Below are 24,466 nucleotides of genomic sequence, written 5' to 3'. Positions count from 1 at the left end.
CCTCTAGCGTGTGTCGGAAATCTTACGCCCCTCAACATACAGTGGTGTCATGTGTCCCAGTGCCAAAAAAAAAAACCACTTCGTTTTTTTTGCTTTGCAGAGCGGTTTTTCTTTAAAAATGTAGATAAATAAAATGTAGCATTCCAAATACTGTCATACAGTTTCGAAATGGTATTAAGATGAAAAATAATGATAAAATAGTTTTTTTTTTTTTTTTTTTTTTTGGTTTTGTTTGTTTTTTGGAGTGAACTATCCATTAGACATGTCCAAGTGCAGCAAATTCTATGGCTGCAAGTGGTTTTATACTGGGCCCCGCAGCGAACATACCAATATATATATATATATATATATATATATATATATATATATATATATATATATATATATATATATATATATATATAACACCTTAATTAATTTATTGAATGCTGTGTGAGGTATTTACTATGGGAATTTATTTCACCACCACACAAAGCAAGAGGAGTCAGATTCAAGTTTTCCACATTTATTTCAGCATAAGTGGTTCATACAACATCTCAGACTGTACCACTTACAAGTTCCTTATCGCTAAAACCCTCAGTAGGCAGGCAAGATCAAAGATTTAAACACGCCGGTGTCCAGCGTCACTGCTATGTAACATTTTTACATCTTATTGACCAAAAATAAATGGGTTTCAAACTGGACATGACAAATATCGCCACAAATGGTTGCGAGTAAAGAATACAAACAAGACGAAATAAAAACGGTGGCTCAGGATTCACACAAGTGCTGCACTGGAACTTTATACAGTGGTAATTCACAATATGTCGAAACACACATTTCCTAACGCGCTATTTCAGTCTTTCACAATTGTTGATGCTTCTTTTTACTCAAGTCCATCTTCTGTGAACGTGTGCATGTGTGATCACATTGACATACTGCTACATACTTTACTCAGTGTGTCGTAATAAGGCAATGTGGTACTGAAAAGAACAATTTCAACTAAAACAGCCACATCTATTAACTGATAATGACCGCAAGCATTTGAATGTAAACTGGCCATGAACCTCATTTTAAAATCCTTGAACATTAAAGAAGAAGGGGGCAGACCATATACATTTTCCTTTTTTTTCTGGTCACCTCAAATACAAGATACAAAAAAAAAAAAAGAAGAAAAAAAATACATTCATAAAGAAATCTTTTAAGCAACACCCGCTATCCAGTTAAAATGAAACATGGATTTAACACATGTACCTCTTCACAACGGTTCAGGAAGGCAAGACGTCTGCTCTACCTTCTGCTTTTCTTAAGCTTGGCACAATAATGAAGCCTTCTGGTCCATTCAGACGAGAGCTGAACTGGCTTCTCTGCAATATGGAACTACTGTACAGCACAATAGTCTCTGAATTAAACACACACTGCGCTGCCTGTGGCAGTGTGACTGATACATCGCTGGTACATCTACACAAACCCAGTTCCCTGAGAACACTAAAGGACTAAAACCATGACAGCACAAAGGATATGCAATATTAGAATATTAGCTAGATAAAATGCGTAGGATAAATCAAAGACGACAGTGAACATATAGACTAAGCATTGGACTATGTGGTCTTAATTTTGGTCATTATTTTCTAAAAACAGCTGATAAAACAACCAAAACAGGTTACAGGTTTCACATTTTCAGAAAGCAGAGGGGATGAAATCTATTGCTGCGCAAGGAAGTTAACAAATGGATGCAAAGTGTAAACAAGGTAGCATGGACAAATGTAGGTCTACTGACAAAGTGACACAAATTGAGCATATACAACAAAAATCTGATCCTGTGCAATTCACTGTCAACAGCCTACGTACCGCCTTCCCTTTTCATTAGCATTCACTGGTTCATTTTTCTCATCTGTACACATATGAGGTTTGTTTTTAGATTTTTTTTTATTGTGTATTTTTGTGTTTTTGCACTGATGTACCCATGTCTAGGTGCTTGTTTTGGCTTTAAGCAAATGCAATGCTCATGTGAGAGTTCGTTGTACAATAAGGGTCTTTTCCCTGTTCAGCGAGTCTGCTGATCAGCTGACAAACTCCTTCACAGTTTGCTTCAGTTAATGCCTACAAAGTCCAATACCCACATATATTATATATAAAAAATAAGTTATTGCGCATCCGAAAAAAGTGCATCTTATTTTCAAAAATATCTCTTTTGCTCCATGCTTTCTTTTCTTCCTCAGGGTCCAGAAACCCAAATCCAGCGTTTTTCTAAGTGACCGGAGGGGTGAAGAGGAAGGTGTTTGATAGCTTGAAAGTGTGCCGGATGGCCACGTTAATAAAAAAAAAACATGATGAGGAAGTGGAGTGGGAAGTGAAGGAGGAGGATAGAAGAGTTGTCCAGCTATGCAATCACCATGGGAACGTCATCTGAAAAGCCAATGATCATAGGAGCATCTTCATCATCATCACCTGAAGAAGAGAGGGAACAGAAACATCTTAGTAGCCAGTTCTCACAATATGGAAAACTGAACTGAATTTAACGGAACTAAACTGTATTCAAGTAAACAAAGATCTGAAGTGAACTAAACTGAAATAAACTATAAGTGAACTGAAATAAAATGTTGTGAAATGTGAAAAGAATTTAACTGAAGTGATTTAAATGGTGAAGTTGAAATAACTGAAGTGATTACATAAAGTGAACAAATCTAAACTGAATTAACTGAACTAAATTTAAGCAAACAGAGCTAAACTGAAATAAACAGATGTGAAATGAAGTGAACTAAACTGAATTCAAGTGAACTAAACTGAGCTAAACAAGTGACCTAAACTAACCTGAATTTAACTTAAGTGAACTAAAATAAACTTAATGTGATGTTGACTGTCAACTTATTCAACTAAGCAAAATAACTACCTAAGATGAGCTAAACTAAACTGAACTAAAAGACAACTGACATAATTAGAATTGAGTTTAAGTAAACTAAACTGCAGTGAACTAAACAATAGAAACTGGGCTTAACTGAAGTGAACTGAAATAAAATAAAGTGATCTAAAGTCAACTGGTCTAAACATAAATGAACCGAACTAAAATAAAACTAAATGGAAGTGATCTTGACTGAAGTCATCTGAGCTGAAGTGAAATGGCGTGAAATGAACTCAAACACAGTGAAGTAAACTAAAATAAATAGAAGTCAATTGAACTAAAACACACAAGCCATCTGCACTAGCTACAAGTAAACCGAACTAAAATGAACTGGAAGTCAACTGATCTCAACCCAACTGAGCTAAAACTGAAGTGAACTGAAGGACACTTCTCTGAAGAGTACGGAAGACAGATTTGATGAAAGGCAGGAGACTGGCCTTACCCAGCTCATCTCCTGAGGAGAAAATGGCAGAGCCCAGACGAGAGTTGTAGTGGCTGTTAGCGAAAGCGGTGAAGCTGTGCTGTAGCCGACGGTGTCTGAGGTAAAGCACCACCAGGCCTCCACACACACCCACCAACAGCAGGAACAACACTGGAACAACCACCGCCGCCATGTCCTCTGATTTACCTGACTGAGATGAGGCATCCTTCGGCCCTGAAAGACGACATAAGTGTCCAGATCAACAAATGCCTACAAAGATAAAGAGGAAATATGTGAATTGCACAAAAGCTCATACCTGCTGCTTTGCCCAGTTCATCATATAACAGCACCGCCGCTTCTCCACACAGCTGGTTGTTGAGCAGACAGCGCGCCCGCACCGAGAATGTGTAGTTATGGCCCACCAACAGGTTGCTGATCCTGAAGAACGACTCCGTTGTGTTACCCAGACACATTGTGGAGTTGCTGACACTGTCATGCATAAAGACCTCATAGCCCTGAGGGATCAGATGATTATTAGTGAAACCATTTCATGAGTGAACCAAAATGGAACGTTTCAGAGGAGGAAGAATATTGTTAAAAGATAATGATTAATTAGTAATTATGAACTGATTAAATAGGGTCATTGCAGATGTCATGTGTGTCTGGTTTCTAACCCTGCTCTCATTGAAGGTCCGGTCCTTCACAGCCAAGCTCTTCCAGAAGAGGAACACATGATCCCGTTCTTCTAAGATCTTGAGGGCCTCAGGCGCAGGCAAAGGAACTGTGTGGAAAAAATACAATACAGCGAGAATTTTTACTTACAGTTGTTAATACGCTACCTCTTTTGAAAGAAAGTTATACTTTTTATTGAGTAGGGACACAAAAAATTGATTATAAATGTATTTACCATCACTTTAAATGTCATACATTTCTATCTCAGAAAAACCTGTTCTTTTAACTTTCTATACATCCAAGAATCTTGAAAAAAAATTATGAAAATAAATTCTTCTTGAGCACCAAATCATCATTTTAGAAAGATTTCTGAAGGATCATGTGATCTTTAAGACTGGAGTAATGGCTGAAAATTCAACTTTTCCATTACAGAAATGAATGACATTTAAAACATATATATAAAAGAGAAAGGGAACTAAAAGAGTTGGCTATACCCGTGTTGAGTGTGAAGCTGGCCTCTTTGCTCATGTTGAGCAGCCTGATGGTGATGCTGTAGCGTCCTCCAGGCTCCAGGCCCTTCAGAGTGTACTCCACCGTGTTGTTCTGAGTGCTCACCTTATAGTCCCGCTCCGTTTTACGAACTGTATCTCGCACGTGCACTGCATACGTCTGGTAAATACACACAGAGATGCTTGAAACACCACATCTGACATATAACAATGTTTTATATATATATATATATATATATATATATATATATATATATATATATATATATATATATACATACATACATAAATACATACATACATATATATATATATATATATATATATATATAAAAATGACAGTCTAGGACTTGACAGTGTGGTCATACCAAAGGACTGCTGGGAGAATCATACGGCGGCTGCCACTTCAGAGTGGCCTGTGTCTTATCCACTCGCACCTTGTGCAGGTTCCGAGGTGGAAGTCGCTCGTTGGGGATCATCTTCACTACGGCGTAGTCTGACGGAGGCCCGAGGTATGGAACGATCACCCTCACCTGAACAACACACACACACAATCACTTCATCATGGTGCCCAACTGGATCTCTAAAATGAGGAGTAGGAGGGCGGACACTAACCAGGAAGAGGAACTGCTTGTCGCTGTCAACGATCACCGTCAGACTGGTTGAGGTGGTGTTCACCCTGTGAGGTCTGCGGTACAGATCCAGGAAGGATGTGGCGTAGAACACTCCATACATCTACGAACACATGGAAACATTACAATGATGTCTTGACAGGCACTTTTCAACTTAAAGTAGGGATGGGCGATATATCGCATGCGATTGTCACGTGCATTTCGTCAATAAAGCCGGTTCCCTGATTAGCGGTAAATCTCCAACACCTGCTTTCAAATGGAGCGCCATTTAATAGACAGAGCTGTAGTTCTCCAACAAGCTATGCAATATCACCTTCATTATCGAAGGCGATTCATCTGCTATAATGAACGTGATATTGTGTAGCTTGTTAGTTTAAAGTCAGGCTGATTCTGATTGGCTGTTCAGTTTCACTGCCTGTGTATTCCAGTCTTTAGTCTCACCTCAGCTTGAGGGACGGTCCAGTTGCACTCTACAGCGGTCTGGTTGAGCGCCCGGGCCTTCAGTGATGGCTGGGCAGGTCTCGTACCTTTGGTCTGCTCGCGGACAAGAAAAGTAGGACTGTCTCCATCATCTGTGTGAGCCCAAACCGCCACCTCATACACCGTTCCTGCTGTCAGGTTAGAGACTGTACAGAAGACAGCACACACGTTTTATATAGCTCCAGAAATGCTGACATGATGTTTGATGACTGTGAAGTGTGTTTTACAGTACCTTTCAATCTCCCTGAAACCGTGTAATTCCAGCTCTCCTTCACGTGTTCATCAAATACCCATGAGATGACAACAACATAGTGTTTCACCTAAAAGAGAGAGATCAATTTTATATTTAAATTAGGAGGAGGTCATAAACGTATCCTCCACTCAGAGAAAAAGCAAAATGACTGACCTGGACTTTATAATCATTGGTGATGGACAAAATCATGGCGTCCTCTGTGATGCTGGGGATCTCAACACCAGGAGGAGAGAGAGCTGAAAGACACATTATTAAAGAGTCGTGAAACACTAGAGCAGTTATTTGTCCAACACTAAAACAGACATAAGACATGTTTATGTAATGCATAAAACATAGCAAAATATATTGTATTGTAAAAAATAGTTACCAGACTACTCTGAAAAAAATCATTAAAATACTGTGAAATGATTTTGTAAAACAAGATTTTGGTCATACTACCAATCCTTTTATCAGATACTGTTAATATTCCATAAAATTTTAGGGTCAAAAACATAAAAACCCGACCTCAAACTACTAAGTGGCAGTATATATACATGTTTCATATGATCAAAGGATGTTAAAATCCCTTATTTTTCATGAAATGTTATTATCTATTATTTTGAATGTCTCAATTATTAAAGAGCCTTATACTATGAGAAGGCCATGTCTCATAATTATTCATGACACAACATTACTTTTCCAGTGATATTAAATTACAGATACAAATTGATCTGTTTATATTTGTGCTAAAATAAAGGTAGGTTAAATGTCTCTCGATGGGTTTCAAGTAATCCTATAAGATAAAACACTTGAGCATAGATGTCCAGCAGGGGGAGTCAGCGCTTCTCTGTTTCTTTTATATTGTTTTGTTACCTTTTTGAGGAATAATGGATTTAATTTCAGTCCAGTTTCCCATGCCTCTGCTTGTGACAGCAGCCACCTGACGAATAACAGAGGAATAAAGGTCAGGTGAAGCTATGATCACCAGAAGTGTACATGAAACAACTTCATGCAGGTTTTGGAGCGTCTTACTCTGAATCTGTAGAGCGAGCTGGGCTGCAGATTCTTCACTTCTGCATTCGTGATGGTGCTACGCTGGGAATACCACTCTGCACTGTCCTTTTCACTGTACTCCAACTGCAAACACATGAGCTGGTTAGATACAAGTATGTGTTGATAAATGCTATAAATTACTGAGGGCTTCTCACTCACAATATACTCCCTGATGAGTCCATGTGCTTTATCAGGAGGGCTCCAGGAACACAGTACCGTCCCGTCCTCAGCGTTGTCAGAGCTCAGCTGTAGATTCTGCGGAGGGTCTGGCACTGCCACACAAACACAGTTGTAAGCATATCTCTTCCATGTAAATATGAGTTGTCCCATAAATCATTTTAGTGAATGTGGTGCTAAGGCAGACTTACATCCTTCTGGAGTGCGTAGTGTGAGAACTTCATTGGTCCTGTGCTGTTTGCTGAGACACTGAGTCTGAACCTTCACCTGGTAGGTTGTGTCCGGCATCAACACAGTCAGAACGGCACTGCTCTTATTGCTGTTTGTGTCCATGGACGCCCACTGCTGGACACCCACCTGCCTGAAAAACATATAAAGCTTTATTACTGATCTAAAGACATGTACTGTTGCGTGTAGATCAAGCGTTCCCTATATACAGTATTTAGTATGGTGGAATCATTATAAAACAAATTATATATCTACTGCCAGTTGCCTCATTATGTCCTAATTATGTTTTATATTATACATATTGTTTATACATTTTATTTTTATTTTATAAAATACAGCTAAAAAAATAAAAACAAAAAATAAAACAACAAAATAAAAATTTATAATAGTTTAGTGGTCTGTGATTTTTTCATTCAGCATTAACATGTTCGACTACTTACAAAGCTTAAAATAAACAAACTCAATTATAAAAATAATAATAAATAAAAAAAACGAAACAAAAAATAAAAATAAAGGTTAAGCGGCCCGTGATTTTTAGCACTAAGTTGTAACATGTTAATGCTGAATCAAAATTAAACACAGACCACTAAACAATCATTAATTTTAGTTTTTTGTTGTTGTTGTTGTTGTTTTTTTTTTATTGTTTTAACTGTATTTTATAAAATAAAAATAAAATGTATAAACAGAAAGCTTAAAACAAACAAAAAAACAAAATCAAAGCGTAAACCAAAACAAAGCATGAAACATAAACCAAACAAAACCAAGCAAAAGGCAAAGTAAATCAAAGCAAAAAGCAAAGCTAAACAAAAAGCAAAGCAAAGCAAAACAAAACAAAGCAAAAAAATTCAATTTTTTTTAATTGGTCGGTGATTTTTTTCTCCACAGTTCAAGTGGTCCATTACATTAATTAAAAGGCTTGGAAAACACAGGTGTAGAGGAACACAAAGACTGAATGAATACCTGAAGTAGATGATAAAAGAGCAGGTGGATACAGGCATATTTTTTGGCCTTGACCAGGTAAGCATCACAGCACCAGAAAAGTTCGCACTCCACTGAAGATTTTGAATTTTGTAGACCAGCAAATCCTCTGAGAAAGGGAAATATAGGGTGAATCAGCACGATCAGTCAGTCGGCTTACTGTGGTAAAACACTGGTCTTGCTCCAGTCAGATTTCAATGGCAAATACACCACAAATGTCTCTCAGTGTCTCACTAGTGCAGTTGTCCTCGTCACTCCGGTCAGAACAGTCTATGAAACCATCACACCTCTCGCTGTTCAGCACGCAGGCCTCACCGTCCGCACAGAGAGTACCATTCACACAGAGCAGCGGACCATGAGTGGCTGAAATAAAATAGGGAGCTTGTTAACATTTACAGGTATGTGAAGACTTTAGCCACACCACCCTATTCCCAGTTTATTCAAGTATATAGAGCATAATGTTTGTTTTATTTCACTGTTTTATTGAAAATGGTAATAAAGAGTGGGTAACTTCTGTACTGTGTATGATTCTCTTATAGGCACTTACGACAGTGGTCCTCATCAGACCCGTCCAGGCAGTGAGGATGTCCATCACAGCGCTGCCAGTCAGCGATACAGACTGCAGGCTTCAGGCACAGGAACTGATCTTTAGTACAGCGGCCCGAAGGAGGAAGAGTTGCTAATGGAGTCAGTGAGCCTTTGACTAAGAGAAAGACATAAAACAAAAGGATAATACATATGAAGACTCGAGGGTTAAACTTATTTTAAGTTTTTTTGTTCCCCCAGTTATTTAATATTAAAAGCTTCTCAGTCTGAATGAGCATTCATATAATAGTTTTTCTAATAATTATTGAGTTGATGTCTGAAAACAATTAAGAAATTCACTTCGTGATTACAGTGAACTTTTTTTATTTTTTACATTATTATTAAGTGACAACACAACACAGTAGTATTACGTGAATTGCATACTTTGTGTGAAAATTAACTGTGGCACTCTGGGAATGTTGTGTCACCAACATCTGAGATGAAAAACATGAACTTGCATGTATGAACGATTGTCGAATGTCACACATAATTAAAAAAAAGCATTTAATTTCATTATGATTTATTTATTGATGCAAGCTAAAACAGGGAGACAAATTGTTATTTTTTTATAGCTAAAATTTTTTTATTATGAATGCTATACCTATACAATAAATGGATGTATATATATTTAAAATTTTATTTTATGATATTTCAATATACACATTTTATAAACTGCTGTTGAAATTTTATCAGTTCAAATGAAAATACCTAAAAATATTGATATATTTATAAAGAGAGTTATTTCGCTAGCCACACCCAGGCCTGATTACTGCCAGACCTGATGAATCAAGAAATCACTTAAATTGAACCTGTCTGACAAAGTGAATCATGCTTAAAGAGCAACACGTCATTGATCTAAAGAATTTTAAGAACAGATGAGAAATAGTTGACATATCAATCTGGAAAGGGTTATCTGGAAAGCCATTTCTAAGGCTTTAGGACTCCAGCGAACCACAGTCAAAGCCATTATCCACAAATGGAGAAAATTTGGAACAGTGGTGAACCTTCCTAGGAGTGGCCGGCCTACCAAAATTACTCCAACAGCGCAATGTTAACTCATCCAGGAAGTCATAAAAGAACCCAGGACAACATCTAAAAGACTGCAAGCCTCACTTGCCTCCATTAAGGTCAGTGTTCATGATTCAACAATAAGAAAGAGACTGGGCAAAAACTGCATCCATTCGAGATGTTCTAGGATTTGACAAATAATATCTTTCTCAAAGACTTTTGGGCAAATATTCTTTGGACTATTGAGACAAAAGTTGAACTTTTTGAAAGGTTCCCTGTTAAATCTGGCGTAAAACCAACACAGGATTTCATAAAAAGATCATCATACCAACAGTCAAACATGATGTTGGTAGTGTGATGGTCTCGGGCTGCTTTGCAGCTTCAGGACCTGGACAGCTTGCCATAACTGATGGAACCATGAATTCTGCACTCTATCAGAAAATCCTGAAGGAGAATATTCAATGTTCACCTCTGAATGGCTCAAGAAAAACAAATGAAGGTTTTGGAGTGGCCAAGTCAAAAACAGACTTAAATCCAATTGAGATGCTGTGGCATGACCTTCAACAGTCCACTGATGCTCAAAAACCCTCCAATGTGGCGGAATTAAAACAATTCTGCAAAGAAGAGGGGGCCAAAATTCCTCCACAGCAATGTGAAAGATACATTGCCAGTTATCACAAACGCTTGATTGCATTTGTTGCTGTCAAGCGTGGTCCAGCTAGTTTTAGATTTAGATTTAGGGGGCTTTACTTTTTCACGTAGTGCCAGGCAGGCTTGGACAGCTTTTTCCCCTTAATAAATGAAATAATTATTTCAAAACTGAATGTCATATTTACTCAGATTATCTTTGTGTAATTGTAAAATTTGTTTGATGATCTGAATCTTTTAAATGTGACAAATATGCAAAAAAAAAGAAAAATATCAGGAGGGGGACAAAAACCTATTTTGAAACTCTTTCTCAAACCATATGTTTGACACCCCTGCTAGTAAATGAGAAGAGGACACACCTGTGGGACAGCCCACTTCATCGCTGCCATCAGGACAATCAGCATAGCCGTCGCACACCCAGCTGTCCACAATACACGCGCCAGAACCACAGCGGAAACGATTAGGAGCACAGGTAGCAGGACCCGGCGCAGGTGTGTGAGGAGCTCCACCATCTGAACACAGACACAACATAATTAACTGCAATTAATCCACTGAGCATTCCCTACAAACAAGGTTAACATGCACTGACTGGGACACTGTGTACTGGACTGATTCGTGTATACCTGAGCATTGAGATTCATCAGACCAGTCACCGCAGTCATTTTCCCCATCACACTTCCACCAGGCGGGCACACAGCGGCCGTTCTTACACTCGTACTGAAAGTACCGCGAGCAGCCCGGCTCATCGGTCGGGGACGCTGAAAAAGAAAGCCCACAACTCATTAGCAAACAAGCACAGAAACAAAATAACAACAGCACTTTCTCAAAGCCGTCCCAAGTATGACTGGACTGGAGCTTATTAATGAACGCTCGGACTGGAAGTCTGTAGTCTTGCATAGCCAAAAGTTCCTGCTCACCACAGTTGGCCTCGTCAGAGTAGTCGCCACAGTCGTCCATGCCGTCACACTTCCACTCCAGGGTCACACACATTCCGTTGGAACACTGGAAGCTGTAGCCGTCACAGGTTTTCTCAAACTCAGGGTTCGTTGCTGTGGAGGAGGAGAAGGAGAACTAATTCATTCATTACAAAACACTTCATTTGAGCTTTATCCAAGGTCCACGTTTAGGACTGTCAAATAAAACGGATTAAAAATCTAATTACATGATATGGCAATTAATTAGACAGATTAAGTTGAAAGTAAGTGCATACATCAATTTTCGCAGAGAAGCTATTATGAATAAATTATGACACTCTGAATTAAAGACAATACGTTAAGGCAGAGGACAAGTATAGCATATGACAAAACAATAAAACATAATTTGTAATAATATCTCGCAATATTACTGTATTTCTGATAAAATAAATGCAGCACTGGTGAGAATAAGAGACTTCTTTCTAAAATGATTATACAACCAAACTTCTGAATAGTAGATTTACGTTAGATTTAATAATTCCTTAAGGAATATCTTAAAGGAATTAACATTCAGGTCAGAGGCATAACTAATTGTGTACCTCATGATATTTCTATTTATTCATGTAATTAACTGCACCACATTTACATGGACAGTCTTAGGCGAAAGCACATAATGGAGCTTTTGGCTAGTTCCTCTACTTAACATTTCGGTTAGCAAATGTGTTGGACTCACAGCAGCCTGCATACGTGGGGTCCTCATCAGATCCATCGGAGCAGTGCCGGGTACCGTCACACACCAGAGACTGGAACAGACACTGTGCTCGGTTTCTGCACACAAACTCCATATAGTGTGCACAGAGGGGACCTGCAAGAGCAGACCATTATTATTCCTCTAGTTACAATTACAACACAACAAACAACGTTCCACATACAGTTTATACTTATATAAAAAACAATACCGCAGTTTTGCTCATCAGCGCCTCCTGGACAGTTCTCCACGCCATTACAGTGAGCACTAGCAGGCAGACAGGTGCCATTAGAGCATAAGAAACCATTGCACTTTTCTTTACCTAAAGGACAAAATGCACAGAATTATACATGAGTGATTAGAGAAAGGGATGCTGATGCATGTTAGTCAAATGCCTGAGGGTGAGTAAGGCAGTGTTTGAGACTGACCACAGTGGTTTGGGTCCTCGTCGGAGCCATCCTGGCAGTCGTCATCTCCGTCACACACCCAGCGCTGAGGAATGCAGTGACCTGTGTGACACTGGAAGCTACTGCTCTCACACGTGTGGTGACCCACTTCATGTGACAGAATGAGGAAGAGAGAGACATTGAAGATGTAGATGCGATGTATTTGATTGCATATTTCTTACACCGGTGTGTAAGCGAGTGTCTTTTCTCTCACCAGTACAGTTGGCCTCATCTGACCAGTCCCTGCAGTCGTTGTCTCCATCACAGCGCCACGCGTCCCGAATACACACACCTCTTGCACAGGTGAACTCACCCGGGCCACACTTGTGAGACTCTAAAAGAAAGCAGATGCAATATGAGCACAGCATATATGTTACTTCAACTGAACAACTAAAAACAAATACAATTCAGCAAAGCAGATGCAAGTAAATCTTGTTAAAAAATAATTAAGGCATGCTTTGACAAAGTTTTCAACTAACGAACAGAGAAATTATATGAATTAATTGTATTTATATACTGTACAATATAATACTTTATAAATAGCAATGTACACAGCAATATTAATAAAACACGACTACCTTCACATTTCTTCCATGAACATACACAATTTTTATAATTTTATATAAATATTTTTTAATATTTCTATTTAACTTTGATTTACTTTTATCTCACCTTTAGTAAATATAGCTACTTAAGTTTAATTCAGAGCAGTGTTATTTTGGAATTATTTATATAGACTTATAAAATGTATTAACATTTCTAATCATATATTTTAATTTTAGCAATTTTGTCATGTGCTTTTGTAATTTGTATAATTTTATAAGTATTTTTTTTTATTATTTACTTTCTTTTAATGGCCAAATATTTCTTAAATTGATATATTTACCATTTTAGTTTTAGTCAACAATAACAATACTTATTCAGAGAAACTTGATCTTTTTATGTGCAAGCTGAGAGGTGTTCTTTAGAAAACCTAATGATGAATTAAATAGTGCATTTAAATACTGTGATACTGCTTAATGTTATATCACCAACAAAATCATCTCAGATATTAGGGGTGCTCCGATCACGATCGGCCGATCGTTATGCGCATCTCGTCAGTAAAGCCGGTTTTCTAATCAGCGGTTAATTCCACCAGGTGCGTGATTTCACATAGAGCAGCTGTTACTACACAGAGCCATGGTTAATAGAGAAGATGCGCAAATCAAGCTAATTTTCAGCGTTTATTGGCGCATCTTCTCTATTAACAACGGCTCTGTGTAGTAACAGCTGCTCTATGTGAAATCACGCACCTGGTGGAATTAACCGCTGATTAGAAAACCGGCTTTACTGACGAGATGCGCATTAACGATCGGCCGATCATGATCGGAGCACCCCTATCAGATATATAATGAATATTTGACATATAGCCCTAAACACAAACACACACCACAATGCTCCTCGTCACTGTTATCTCCACAGTCATCCTCATGGTCGCACTTGAAGGCCAGTGGAATGCAGGATCCTGAGGCCACACAGCGGAACTGGACCGCAGAGTCACAGGAAGTGGTGGCTGCAGAGCGAGAAAAATATCTGAAACACAGATCAAATACATTTCTGTCATTTGATACGCGACAGGGCTGATGATGTCACTCACGGCACTCCTGTTCATCACTCATGTCGCCGCAGTCGTTGTCACTGTCACACTTCCAGATGATGCTGATGCATTTCCCATTAGCGCAGCGGTGCTGGTTTGGCAGGCAGGTGTGTTCTGAGAGTCAATAAAAGCAAAGAAATCCATTTCAATTCTATAAAAATGTTTATTTAGCTTTTAGAGCTTTTGATATCTGACACTTCTGAGTCTGTCAGACCTGTCTTAACGCATGTATTATTGCTGAGCTGATATCCACCGGGACACTGGCACCGATGCTCTCCTGAGGGTAAGATGGTGCTGGAAACTCCATCGGGGCAAACACAGTGATGCTTGTTTCCCGGCTGGGGAAGACACAGAAGACTGCATGGCTGACCCGCACAAGCATTCTGACCTAAAAAAGAGGGGAAAAAAATCTTTAAAACCTATTTCTGTATCTCAAGTAAACCAGTGTGGTCACTGTATGAAGCTGAGCCCTTGAAATCGATATTGTAGATTTGTGCTTTTATTGCTTGTTTGTTAGCTTTTTATACAACTAAAAAATAAAGTTGCAAATAAAAAGTAGTGTCTAAAAGTACAAACATTAAAAAAGTATTTCTCTACTCTTGTGTAAACAGACCAAAAATATAGAGAACTCATCTTGCAACAATATTATTTTAGGATCACTAATATAATATATTTTCAATTTTGTTTTTATATTTTTTGTTTTATTTAGTTAAAGGTTTAGTGAAATATTTATTTTTTCTTTTTAGGATATAGTTTCAGTTTTAGTGCTTTAGCATCTTAGTACTTCAACTTAATCTAAAAAACTAAATTGCTCCCTTTTCGGTTAGCTACAATTAACGCGTTTTTAGTTTTATTTCGGTTAATTAACTGTTCATTTTTTTAATGGTTTTAGTTTTTGTTAATGATAATAATAATAACCCTATCGCAAATTCTTTGCATGTCCAATAAAATGCAAGAACTACAATGATAATGTTCATTTATATATTTAAAAATAACTAACAATAATAACAATAAATTATAAAAATGAGCTTATTAAAATAAATATTTGAAAAAAAAAGAAAAGGCCTGCAAGCTCTATAACGGTTTTTAAAAGTGTATTTCCCATGTTTTTCAGAAGGACTGACCTCTGTTTTTTCCCTTGTAGAAGATCTTGAGATCCATCACTCCTGTCAGTCTGCTCACTAGCATCTCACTGTCTGGTGAGCCTGATTTAGGTGCTTTGAAGATTCCCATTCTAGACCAGTCATCCCAGTACAGGTCATTCTAAACCAACAAACACCAGTTCAACAAAGTCTTTCTTTAATTTATCATTAAAGACAGTTTATTATCATTTGCAACATTCCAAGAAGTGACAACACTGGGCCTACCTTAAAAACAGCAATAGCATAAGGATGAGGCAGGCCCTCCATTATCACAGTACGGCGGCCTCCATTAAAGTCTGCTCTTTCAATGCGGTCTCCATATGCCTCCGTCCAGTACAGCCATGATTCATCGGCCGTTATGCCATTGGGCCAGCGAACTGCCTCAGACACAATGCAGGCGAAGTTGGAACCATCCATCCAGCTGCGGTAGATGCCTGCTGCGCGATCGCCCCAGTCTGTCCAAAACATCAAGCTAAAAGAAACAGCAGCTTAGTGGTCAGGGTGAAGGGAGCATGTGGATTGTTAAGGAAAACAAGTGGTTTGTGGGAACACTGCACCTCTCTATTGGCATGAGCGTCAGGGCTCGAGGCTGCTCTACCACTGAAGAATTGACCAGAGTGCGTCTCAGGTCTCCATCAGAGTTGGACACCTGGAAGAGAGACAGTGTGAGGACGTCTACAAGAACGAACACCTGTAACTGATGCTGCTGTAGTTGTTTTAACCTGTGGTTACCTCGATTTTCTGAGCACCAGCATCCACCCAATACAGCAACCGGCTGATGGGGTCAAATGACAGCGCCTCCACGTTTTGTAAATCCTTTCTGACAATCACTTCCTGTCCAGAGCTTCCATTCAAACACAGTCTCTGTAACACAAAATCAAAGAAAATACTTATAACATTATTAAATGCCCAATAAAATGTAATAACAATAGTTATTATTTGTATTATTATTATTGTTGTTTTTGATGTAGTTGTTATTATAAAAAAATTTTATGATCTAATCAAATTAAGTAGTTTTTTATTTCTGATCTTTGATACACACATATATATATATATATATTTATTTATTTAATAATTTTTTAAATAAAATAAATAAATAAATACTTGTGACTTGGATGCAGATCAGGTGACAGTTTATAACCAACTAAAGTTGAAATCCAATTCCAGTGGGTTCACATACTTTTTCTTGTCACTATAAGGCACTATAGCACCACGTACTTCCAAGAACTCTGTTCTAAGAACTATCCAGCAGGGTGGTCCCTAGAGAACCAATTCCTCCCTCAGGCCGTTTTCTCATGATTCTTAACTAAACTAAATAATGTAACAAAACATTACTGTTGCCGTCTATTTAGAAGTGTTTCATTAATTTGAATGAATCATTCAAAATGTTATATATATTTATATATTTAATATTAAAATTAAGAAAAGGTGGTTTAACTGAATGATTCAATGACTCGCTCATAAATACTTGTTGCATTACTGGATGAATCAGAGTTTTTAAAACGAATCGCTTGAATGATTCAAGAATCTAAAACATTTTTAACAGTTACTTTTCAAACAATGCAATCGACCCAAACATTGTTTGAAGTGCCAGTTGCTTTCAAAAGGGGATTTGCTCTAATTTGATCGCTAGGCATCAATGTTTATATCTGAATTATAAACTCTTATCCCAGTTTTTTTTTTGTTTTTTGATAATATGAATGGACTAAGATCAAAATAATACTGTGTAGTCGAAAAGACAACCCAAACCTGCTCTCTGTGTCAGCGGCAGAGAGAAAAACCGATCTGAATGTTCCGGTATGATAGTTTCAAAGATTTAACAGACACGGGTGAATCAAATGGGATTGCATGGGTGTTTTAATCGAGTTTGCGATCTTTTAACGATTAATCGTGCAGCTCTAATATATGGTGCAGATCCCTATATTTATGTGACTGAAGGACGTTTATTCACCTGTATGGTGTCCAGTGAAATATCAGCCCAGTATAGGCAGTTCTTCTCATAATCAAAATCCAGAGCCACAGCCTCATGGAGACCCGAGAGTGGAAGCGGCTGGTCTGTACCTGTGGCCAGGTCATAGCGGTGGATGGAGCTCCTCACCGCATACAGGATAAACTCATTACTCTCTAAAAAAAAGTAAAGTAGGCAAGAGGTCTTAGTTAAGAGGTGAAATAAAGACTCATTCCAGAGAAATACACTATGTTGTATAAAACACATGTTTCACCCGAACAGTCCCATGTGAGCATTTAATTTCAAAACCATTGGCACTAAAAGGGAGTTGTTCGTTGCTAACAGCTTGCACACTTCTGGGAAGGCTTTGCATGTTCTTTTTCACTGCAAAATCGTAAAAGAAAACTGATGGCACCGCTGAGAGTCACATCACTTCCTTCCCCCGCTGGATCAGATCTCAGCTTCTGAAAGGGCTGCTTATTTACTCCCAGTGTCCTCTAGTCAGAGAGGCAAGCCAATCAACGTGGCCACTGAAGCGTGGTCAAGTGGCCGAGCGCCACAATGCTGGAGAGAAGAGGTCATCTAGACAGCGACGGCTCTTAAGAACAGCTCGGTGGGTGGATGGGAATTGATCGCACTCCAACAATCCTCATTTAACTTTCAAATCCTATCTTAAGGACTGACTGTCCGCATTACTTTATTCAGCTTTCACTGCAGAAATCAGTCCATCATGTCATCTCAGCGTGGTCATCTTGAGGCATTACTGTATTTTACACATTTGGGATTTTATATGTCATGTCCTAAAATGCATTTCCAAATGCAAACAAAAATTTTATAAATTACTGATATAGACCTTCAGCATATTAAATCTACACTACTGTTTAAAAGTTTGGGGTTGGTATGATTTTTTTTGAATGATGTCTCTTCTGCTCACCAAGACTATATTGAGTAAAAAAAAAAAATTCAGTAAAAACAGTAATATTGTTAAATATTATGACAACTTAAAATAGATGTTTTCTATTTGAATTTATTTTAAAAATGCATTCCATTCATATGATGGCAAAGTTGAATTTTAAGCAGCCATCAATCTTGTCCTCAGTGTCACATGATCCTTCGAAAATCATTCTAATATGAACAGTTGGGCTGCTTGACATCTTTGTGAAAATAGTGATACTTTTTCAGGAGTCCTTGATGAATAGAAAGTTCAAAAGAGCAATATTTATTATAGAAACCGAAATCTTCTGTAACGTCATGATTGTCTTTACTGTCACTTTTGATCAATTTTTATTTGTCCCCGCTTAATAAAAGTACACATTTATTTTAAAAGTATACAAATCGTATTTGTTATTCATGCACATTTTCATTTTGCAGCATTATTATTATTTTTTATCAACTTGCTTTAAAATGTGCAATATAAATACACTTGACTTGTTTCTCCACTCTTACTATCTTTTTTCCTGTGAAATAAAATGTCAAAACTGTTCTTTATCACACAACATAATGCATTATAATCGGTTCTGTTGCAATTAGCTTGGTTCATTTTTCATTTCAAGTCAGGATTTAAACCTGTTTTACATGTCACACTAAACAAGGACTGTACCACTTCACTTTCCCATCTCATATTAAGGACATTTTGGTCATTTATTGTCCATTTTTCCTTCTTGTCACTGTCACTTTTGATTCATTTTCTAGCTGACACTTTTGAAGAGTAGTGCATTTAAAAAAATACAAACTTGCATGTAATGTAAAAGAAAATAATTTCTTTTTTAAATCACAAAAATTATGCTATTACAATTTATATCTCAACCAAAAGGTTCCTACTTCAAAGCTTTGTCTTGTGGACAGATTCTTTTTTTTTTTTGAGGCCATGTTATGAACTTCATGTTGCATCCCACAGGACAGTGTTGTGTTACATAAGAAGAGCTTAGAGAAAATGATTGTATAAGCTGAAGAGGAGGATCTTACTGTACCTCCCACAGGACAGGGCAGCATTTCTCCATCCAGCCGAGCTTCAACATCTCCCCCACTGCAGCTGTCTCCAGAAACCTTCCTGTACCTAAAGCATCAGATGACGCACCTTCACATCAGTGGAAATCATTTACTCAATTTCACAGCAAATTTCTCTTCTTGAAGAACGTTGTTCTAAAAATCGACACTAGGTGATGCTATAATTACACGTCTATGAATCTTTGTGCTTTTTGTGCTAAATCCTTCTTTTGTTGTCCTGATGCTTGTGTAATATTTTGAGAAGTTGTCACAAGTTTATCTGAAACCGCTAATTCTATTCATCATTTATTGGCATTAGAGATGCACAAATCTATTGACCAATGAGAGTATGATAGTTATTCTAAATATAATGTCCGATAACCAATACATTGCTAATATAATGCTTTTTAGACTATATACTGTATACAGATAGTAAAACCTAAAACCAATAGTTTTACAACAACAACAACAACAACAACCCTGACCCTGACCCAAGTACAAAAAAAACAAACACAAAAAAACAGTTTGGTTCATAATAGATGTGATCATAATATATTGAGCATCCTTAAATAATAGAAATCAACTTTACTTCTCCCTTTTCCCAGGAATCATTACTATAATTGTGATTAACCTCATTTCTTCACATCTCACATCTCAACTGACTGGAGCAAGAGATCTAAACTCATCCAGATGAATTGGGTTCAAGTTAGTGTTCTAAATAAATCCTGTCCTCTCGACTGCAGATAATGAGAGGAGAGATGCATGGTGTCGCAGCGCTGGCAGATCTAATAATTCTGCTGCTGATGATGGCGGCTAACAATCTGTATCCAGGAGGACACCGAGCCTTTAATAAGTATTCACCCCATTAAGAATTTCTCACGTTTTGCTGATTTACAGCGCTGAATCACAAAAGATATGATTTAGCTGTATAGAGGGAACAAGAAAGTCTTCAAAGTGACCTCTACAAATTAATCTAAAATAATTTTACAAAGATTACAATAACTTATTTTTTAAGTATTCAACCTATTATATATACACACACACACACAGTGCCTTGCAAATAAAAAAATATAAAAAAAATGTTTCCATGTTTTATGTTGTTGCCTTATGATAAATTAATTTAAATGACTCTTTTCCCACCATCATTCTTTATTAATTCAATTATTATCATTAAAGTATTAATACTGACTCAAAAGGTTTGAATCACAGAGTGTATAATCAGCTTTTGAAGGTCAAGGTAACACTGTTCTCACCCTTTGCTGCGGCGGTAAGTGGTGCCCACTGGACAGGGTACTGGTGTGGCATAAATGTTTCCAGAAAACTCAGGATCAAGCACGCACACCTCGAGAGACAGATCCTCACTCAGCTTAAACCCGTAGTCACTGCAAACAGATCAAGATTACACAAAACAGTGGGAAATGATTAGCATTCAGGTGAAGAAAAGGTCAAAAAGGAAAACTGGCTTTCGGCTCATACCACTCATAGTCCTGTCGAGTGCAGGAGCAGTTGGACAGGGTGACGGGTCTGTCGAAGTCCTCGCCGTTGAAGCAGGTGGCGTGAGGCGAGCGGCGCTTGTACACTACCTCTCTGCCGAGCAGACAGCCGTTTCCCCTCTCGTCAGAAGGAGACCAGAGTTTATAGTCGCCCTCCGAGCACGGCACACCTAAACACACATAACATCAGATGTAGAAACTTGCTGCAAGGGAGCTAAGGTGCACCAATTATAAGAGAACTGTTCTCTTACCAAGCACATCACTAGCGTTGACCTGCACAATGAGCCAGCTGTGTTTCTGGTCCGCATATGAGCCAAAGATGGTGAAGATGGTGCTCTTTTCACCCGGTTCAGTCAGCAGCTGGTACACATATACCTCCTGCTCTGAAAACTGGAACTCTTTCCAGGTTTCCCCCTCGTTGGTACTGAATCTAAGCCAGCAACAGACAAGACACAACTATCAGTAACGTCCTAAAGCCTGATAATACTCAAAGAGCCTCTACTAAAAGCAGAGTGACATTAGATCCTTGAACGGTTACTGACTTGAGTGTTCTGGTGGAGCCACCCTGCGCGATAGCCATCAGGATCCCTCCATGATCTCCCCAGGTGTAGAAATGAGGACCAGCCAGGGCCTAAAGAACATACATATCCATTACATGGAACAACAAATGCTACTACACTTTTTCAAAAAGTCTGGAAATATAAAAAGTGCAATGGCACAGCAGCAGCGTACAATTATTTTATTTTTTTTGAGGGGTAACTAATGGTTCTTTGGCTCAACTTGTGCCCTAAGTGAGATAATAATACATGGCCAAAATCATTTATATAAGATGGGATAGTCTAGTGAGTACTTCTTTAGTATGTAAAGGAAATAAGGTTTAACTCCGAATTTAATATATACTGTATTTTCTCAAAAAAAAAAAAAAAAGGGGGTTGTTTAATATATAAACAGACTAGAGATGCTCATTTAGGTTAATTTATTTGACCGATAACCACTATTGGGTATCCGCACATTAACCGTTAACTGATAAGAATTTAATATTAAATTGTGACCCGATAAAAATACACCTACAGCACAAAACTGAATGAAATAATATAAATAACAAAAATAAAATAAATAGGCCTACACAAAAACTTTTTTTACTGAAATGATTAAAATAAGATGACACACACATACTGAATCCTTCAATGCATTTTGAAAAACCAAATGTTTTTTTTCCCCCATCAGATATAAATCCTCTCATTAGAAGAAACAAATTGTAAAAAGTGAATAATTATGCAGTTTATGAGCTTCACTGAATATAATGAAACTTTGTGAAAGATTGTGAAGAACTGAAAATGAGTGACAACTTTTGTTTTATTACCAAACCCATTCAGAATTTGAACACATTAACTCATGGATTCACTCTCTGATAACCATTTATCCAGTATTGTCTTCTGCCACTTTAGTTAAGTGAAAGTGGAGGAGGTGCTTGCGCAGCGAAATATATCTGTAGGTAAGTGCGGCCCGGCCAGGAGTTAACAAATATGCTTAGAATAATTTTCTTTAACAATGCAGCAAACTTAAAAAAAAAAATACTTGGAAAAAAACCTTTTAAACCGTTCAGTATCAATCGGTCAAAATTATTTCGGTAAATGGCAAAAGCGCTAAAATATGAGCATCCCTAAAACAAACCAAGCAAACTGCGAAAGAACTGATGATCATGCATTATGATCTAGAAAAAAAGAGCAGATTTGATCTTTTGCTTCATGTGTGAAGTTAAAATGAAAAAAGTAAATAAAATATTGAGCCAATACATACACACAACAATACAAAAATAAATCAAACATTAACTTAAATCATCATAAAAATAAAAAAAAAAACACCAAAATTGCACTATAATTGGATATAGCAAGTTTGGACACATGAATCACTGATTTCTATGTTCTATGCGAACCCAATTTTTACCTAAATAACCATTGTTTTTGGGGGTTTTTTTTATTGCACTATCACAGATATGCAGGTTCTCACCTCTCTCCATCTGACCCCTGCGCTGCTGGATACATACACATTGGGCTTATTGGCCAAATTCTTTCCAACAGATCCTGTGCAGAAGATAGTAGGGAGAGAGAGAGAGAGAGAGAGATAGAGAGAGAGAGACAGAGAGACAGAGAGAGCAAGAGAGCGTGAGTTGACAGTCAATATTTACACTCTATCGGGTGTCATTTATCTCAGGCCTCAATTACAGCTGATATCAGGTGACCACATGACAAAACAACAGCGTTTAAAACAACTGTAAAAGGGGTATTTATGTTTCATGATGAAAACCACATGAGAGATCTCAAGTGCATCGGACCATATCATATTTATAGTGTAGATGCTACTCAAATTCAGACCACAATAGAGACAAAACAGCAGGAAATTAGCTCGAAGAAGAACAAACCCAGCAAAAGGGCAAGAAACCCTGTGTTCCTGTTAGATGCTTCAGTCTCGCCGCTGTGACAAGAAGCCCAGACAAGGATATTGTGTCACCTCCTTCGACACCCAGAATCATCCTTTTTTCGACGCCATGTGTTTTACTGCAGCGTCACCGCAGGTGGTTTTGTCATTAATTTATTTTGAGTGCTAATGAACTTCATTTACATTCATCTCCTTTAGAGAGATACGATGTACTTAACACGTTTTTTTTGCAATATGAACAATGTAGAGGTGGCGTCGATGAGTTCGAGGGTGTGTTTGTATGTGATAATTAGCCAGTGGGTGAAGTACAAATAATTAGCACATCTGTGCCGGAGCGATAGCACCCGAATTGGCCAGACATTTTCACAAGCCTCCTGTGCCTCTCGTCTTCATGCATGCACATTATCTAATAATCATTTAATTAAAGGCCTGGCTGCGGCTGGCAGAGATAGGGAGAGGGATATGAGAGGGAGGAAGTGCCTTCCAAACCGCGCAAAGAGAGCAAAAATCAATGTTTTCCACCAAGCGTGAACTCAAGAGGTCGGGCTCATGCACTTGCTCCCTATCATTACTGTGTGCACTGTGTTCTCTGAAAGGACCTACAGACACTTGGTTAACAGGAACAAAGCAACATAAACAGGAAGAAACCGAACAAGCTGCAAAAGTGTTTGTACTTCCTCTCTCATGCACATACAGTTTGAGAAGAGCATAGAGCAGGTTATGTAGCCCACCTGTTGCCATGATGAGGCCAGGTGCAGACTCTTTAGAAAGAATCGGGATCCTGCGCAGCTGAATATTCAGCAGCTGACTCCATCTCTGGGCCAAGTGCAGGGAACAGCCATTGTCCAGCTGAGAAACAAACAGATAGAGATAGTAACTCTGTAATAAGATAAAAATAGCACAAACAGTTCACTGGAAAAGCAGAAAAAAAAACCTACTTCCTCCTACGATCGACAACTTCAATTCGCAAACACAAAACCACAGCTTCATGAACATGTGTTTTTCATCACGAATACACAAAATAGAAATTCTACACTCATGGTAGGGATAAGCACAATATAGTGGTATCATACCAGTCATATACTGATATTAAAGTTTTAATGTAATTTAAAAACGCTATTCAAAGTAATATTTAGCCAATCTCAAAATGAATATCCACTCTTCATAATGTACATTATAGTGTTTTGATGGCAAAATAAGTTGTAGCATT

The 24,466-nt window shown here is 37.9% G+C and overlaps 1 protein-coding gene across 1 annotated transcript in view; it reads right to left on the bottom strand.

The window, feature by feature from the left end:
- Window positions 1-489: 489 nt before the first annotated feature.
- sorl1 (sortilin-related receptor, L(DLR class) A repeats containing) overlaps window positions 490-24,466 on the bottom strand; it is a 57,338-nt gene continuing 33,361 nt past the window's right edge. The window contains exons 10-48 of the mRNA XM_052575948.1: window positions 23,988-24,105; window positions 22,828-22,901; window positions 21,360-21,448; window positions 21,069-21,247; window positions 20,801-20,987; window positions 20,578-20,706; window positions 19,309-19,394; window positions 17,342-17,514; window positions 16,123-16,254; window positions 15,948-16,039; window positions 15,616-15,862; window positions 15,373-15,511; window positions 14,463-14,636; window positions 14,249-14,362; window positions 14,042-14,164; window positions 12,827-12,946; window positions 12,595-12,720; window positions 12,378-12,488; window positions 12,152-12,283; window positions 11,422-11,553; window positions 11,128-11,262; window positions 10,864-11,016; window positions 8,811-8,966; window positions 8,498-8,626; window positions 8,246-8,372; window positions 7,249-7,418; window positions 7,040-7,152; window positions 6,860-6,964; window positions 6,701-6,767; window positions 6,002-6,084; window positions 5,828-5,915; window positions 5,557-5,741; window positions 5,099-5,218; window positions 4,852-5,016; window positions 4,469-4,643; window positions 3,977-4,083; window positions 3,619-3,817; window positions 3,324-3,536; window positions 490-2,430 (exon numbers count right to left, since the gene is read on the bottom strand). Of these exons, the coding sequence (XP_052431908.1) occupies window positions 2,363-2,430; window positions 3,324-3,536; window positions 3,619-3,817; window positions 3,977-4,083; window positions 4,469-4,643; window positions 4,852-5,016; window positions 5,099-5,218; window positions 5,557-5,741; window positions 5,828-5,915; window positions 6,002-6,084; window positions 6,701-6,767; window positions 6,860-6,964; window positions 7,040-7,152; window positions 7,249-7,418; window positions 8,246-8,372; window positions 8,498-8,626; window positions 8,811-8,966; window positions 10,864-11,016; window positions 11,128-11,262; window positions 11,422-11,553; window positions 12,152-12,283; window positions 12,378-12,488; window positions 12,595-12,720; window positions 12,827-12,946; window positions 14,042-14,164; window positions 14,249-14,362; window positions 14,463-14,636; window positions 15,373-15,511; window positions 15,616-15,862; window positions 15,948-16,039; window positions 16,123-16,254; window positions 17,342-17,514; window positions 19,309-19,394; window positions 20,578-20,706; window positions 20,801-20,987; window positions 21,069-21,247; window positions 21,360-21,448; window positions 22,828-22,901; window positions 23,988-24,105 (5,235 nt within the window). The 3' untranslated portion in view covers window positions 490-2,362. The remainder of the gene's footprint in view (window positions 2,431-3,323; window positions 3,537-3,618; window positions 3,818-3,976; window positions 4,084-4,468; window positions 4,644-4,851; window positions 5,017-5,098; window positions 5,219-5,556; window positions 5,742-5,827; window positions 5,916-6,001; window positions 6,085-6,700; window positions 6,768-6,859; window positions 6,965-7,039; window positions 7,153-7,248; window positions 7,419-8,245; window positions 8,373-8,497; window positions 8,627-8,810; window positions 8,967-10,863; window positions 11,017-11,127; window positions 11,263-11,421; window positions 11,554-12,151; window positions 12,284-12,377; window positions 12,489-12,594; window positions 12,721-12,826; window positions 12,947-14,041; window positions 14,165-14,248; window positions 14,363-14,462; window positions 14,637-15,372; window positions 15,512-15,615; window positions 15,863-15,947; window positions 16,040-16,122; window positions 16,255-17,341; window positions 17,515-19,308; window positions 19,395-20,577; window positions 20,707-20,800; window positions 20,988-21,068; window positions 21,248-21,359; window positions 21,449-22,827; window positions 22,902-23,987; window positions 24,106-24,466) is intronic.

The sequence above is a fragment of the Carassius gibelio genome, chromosome B15 (assembly GCF_023724105.1).
Source record: "Carassius gibelio isolate Cgi1373 ecotype wild population from Czech Republic chromosome B15, carGib1.2-hapl.c, whole genome shotgun sequence".
Lineage (NCBI taxonomy): Eukaryota > Metazoa > Chordata > Actinopteri > Cypriniformes > Cyprinidae > Carassius > Carassius gibelio.
The sequence above is the reverse complement of the archived record's forward strand: the minus strand, read 5'-3'. Positions and strand labels throughout refer to the sequence as shown.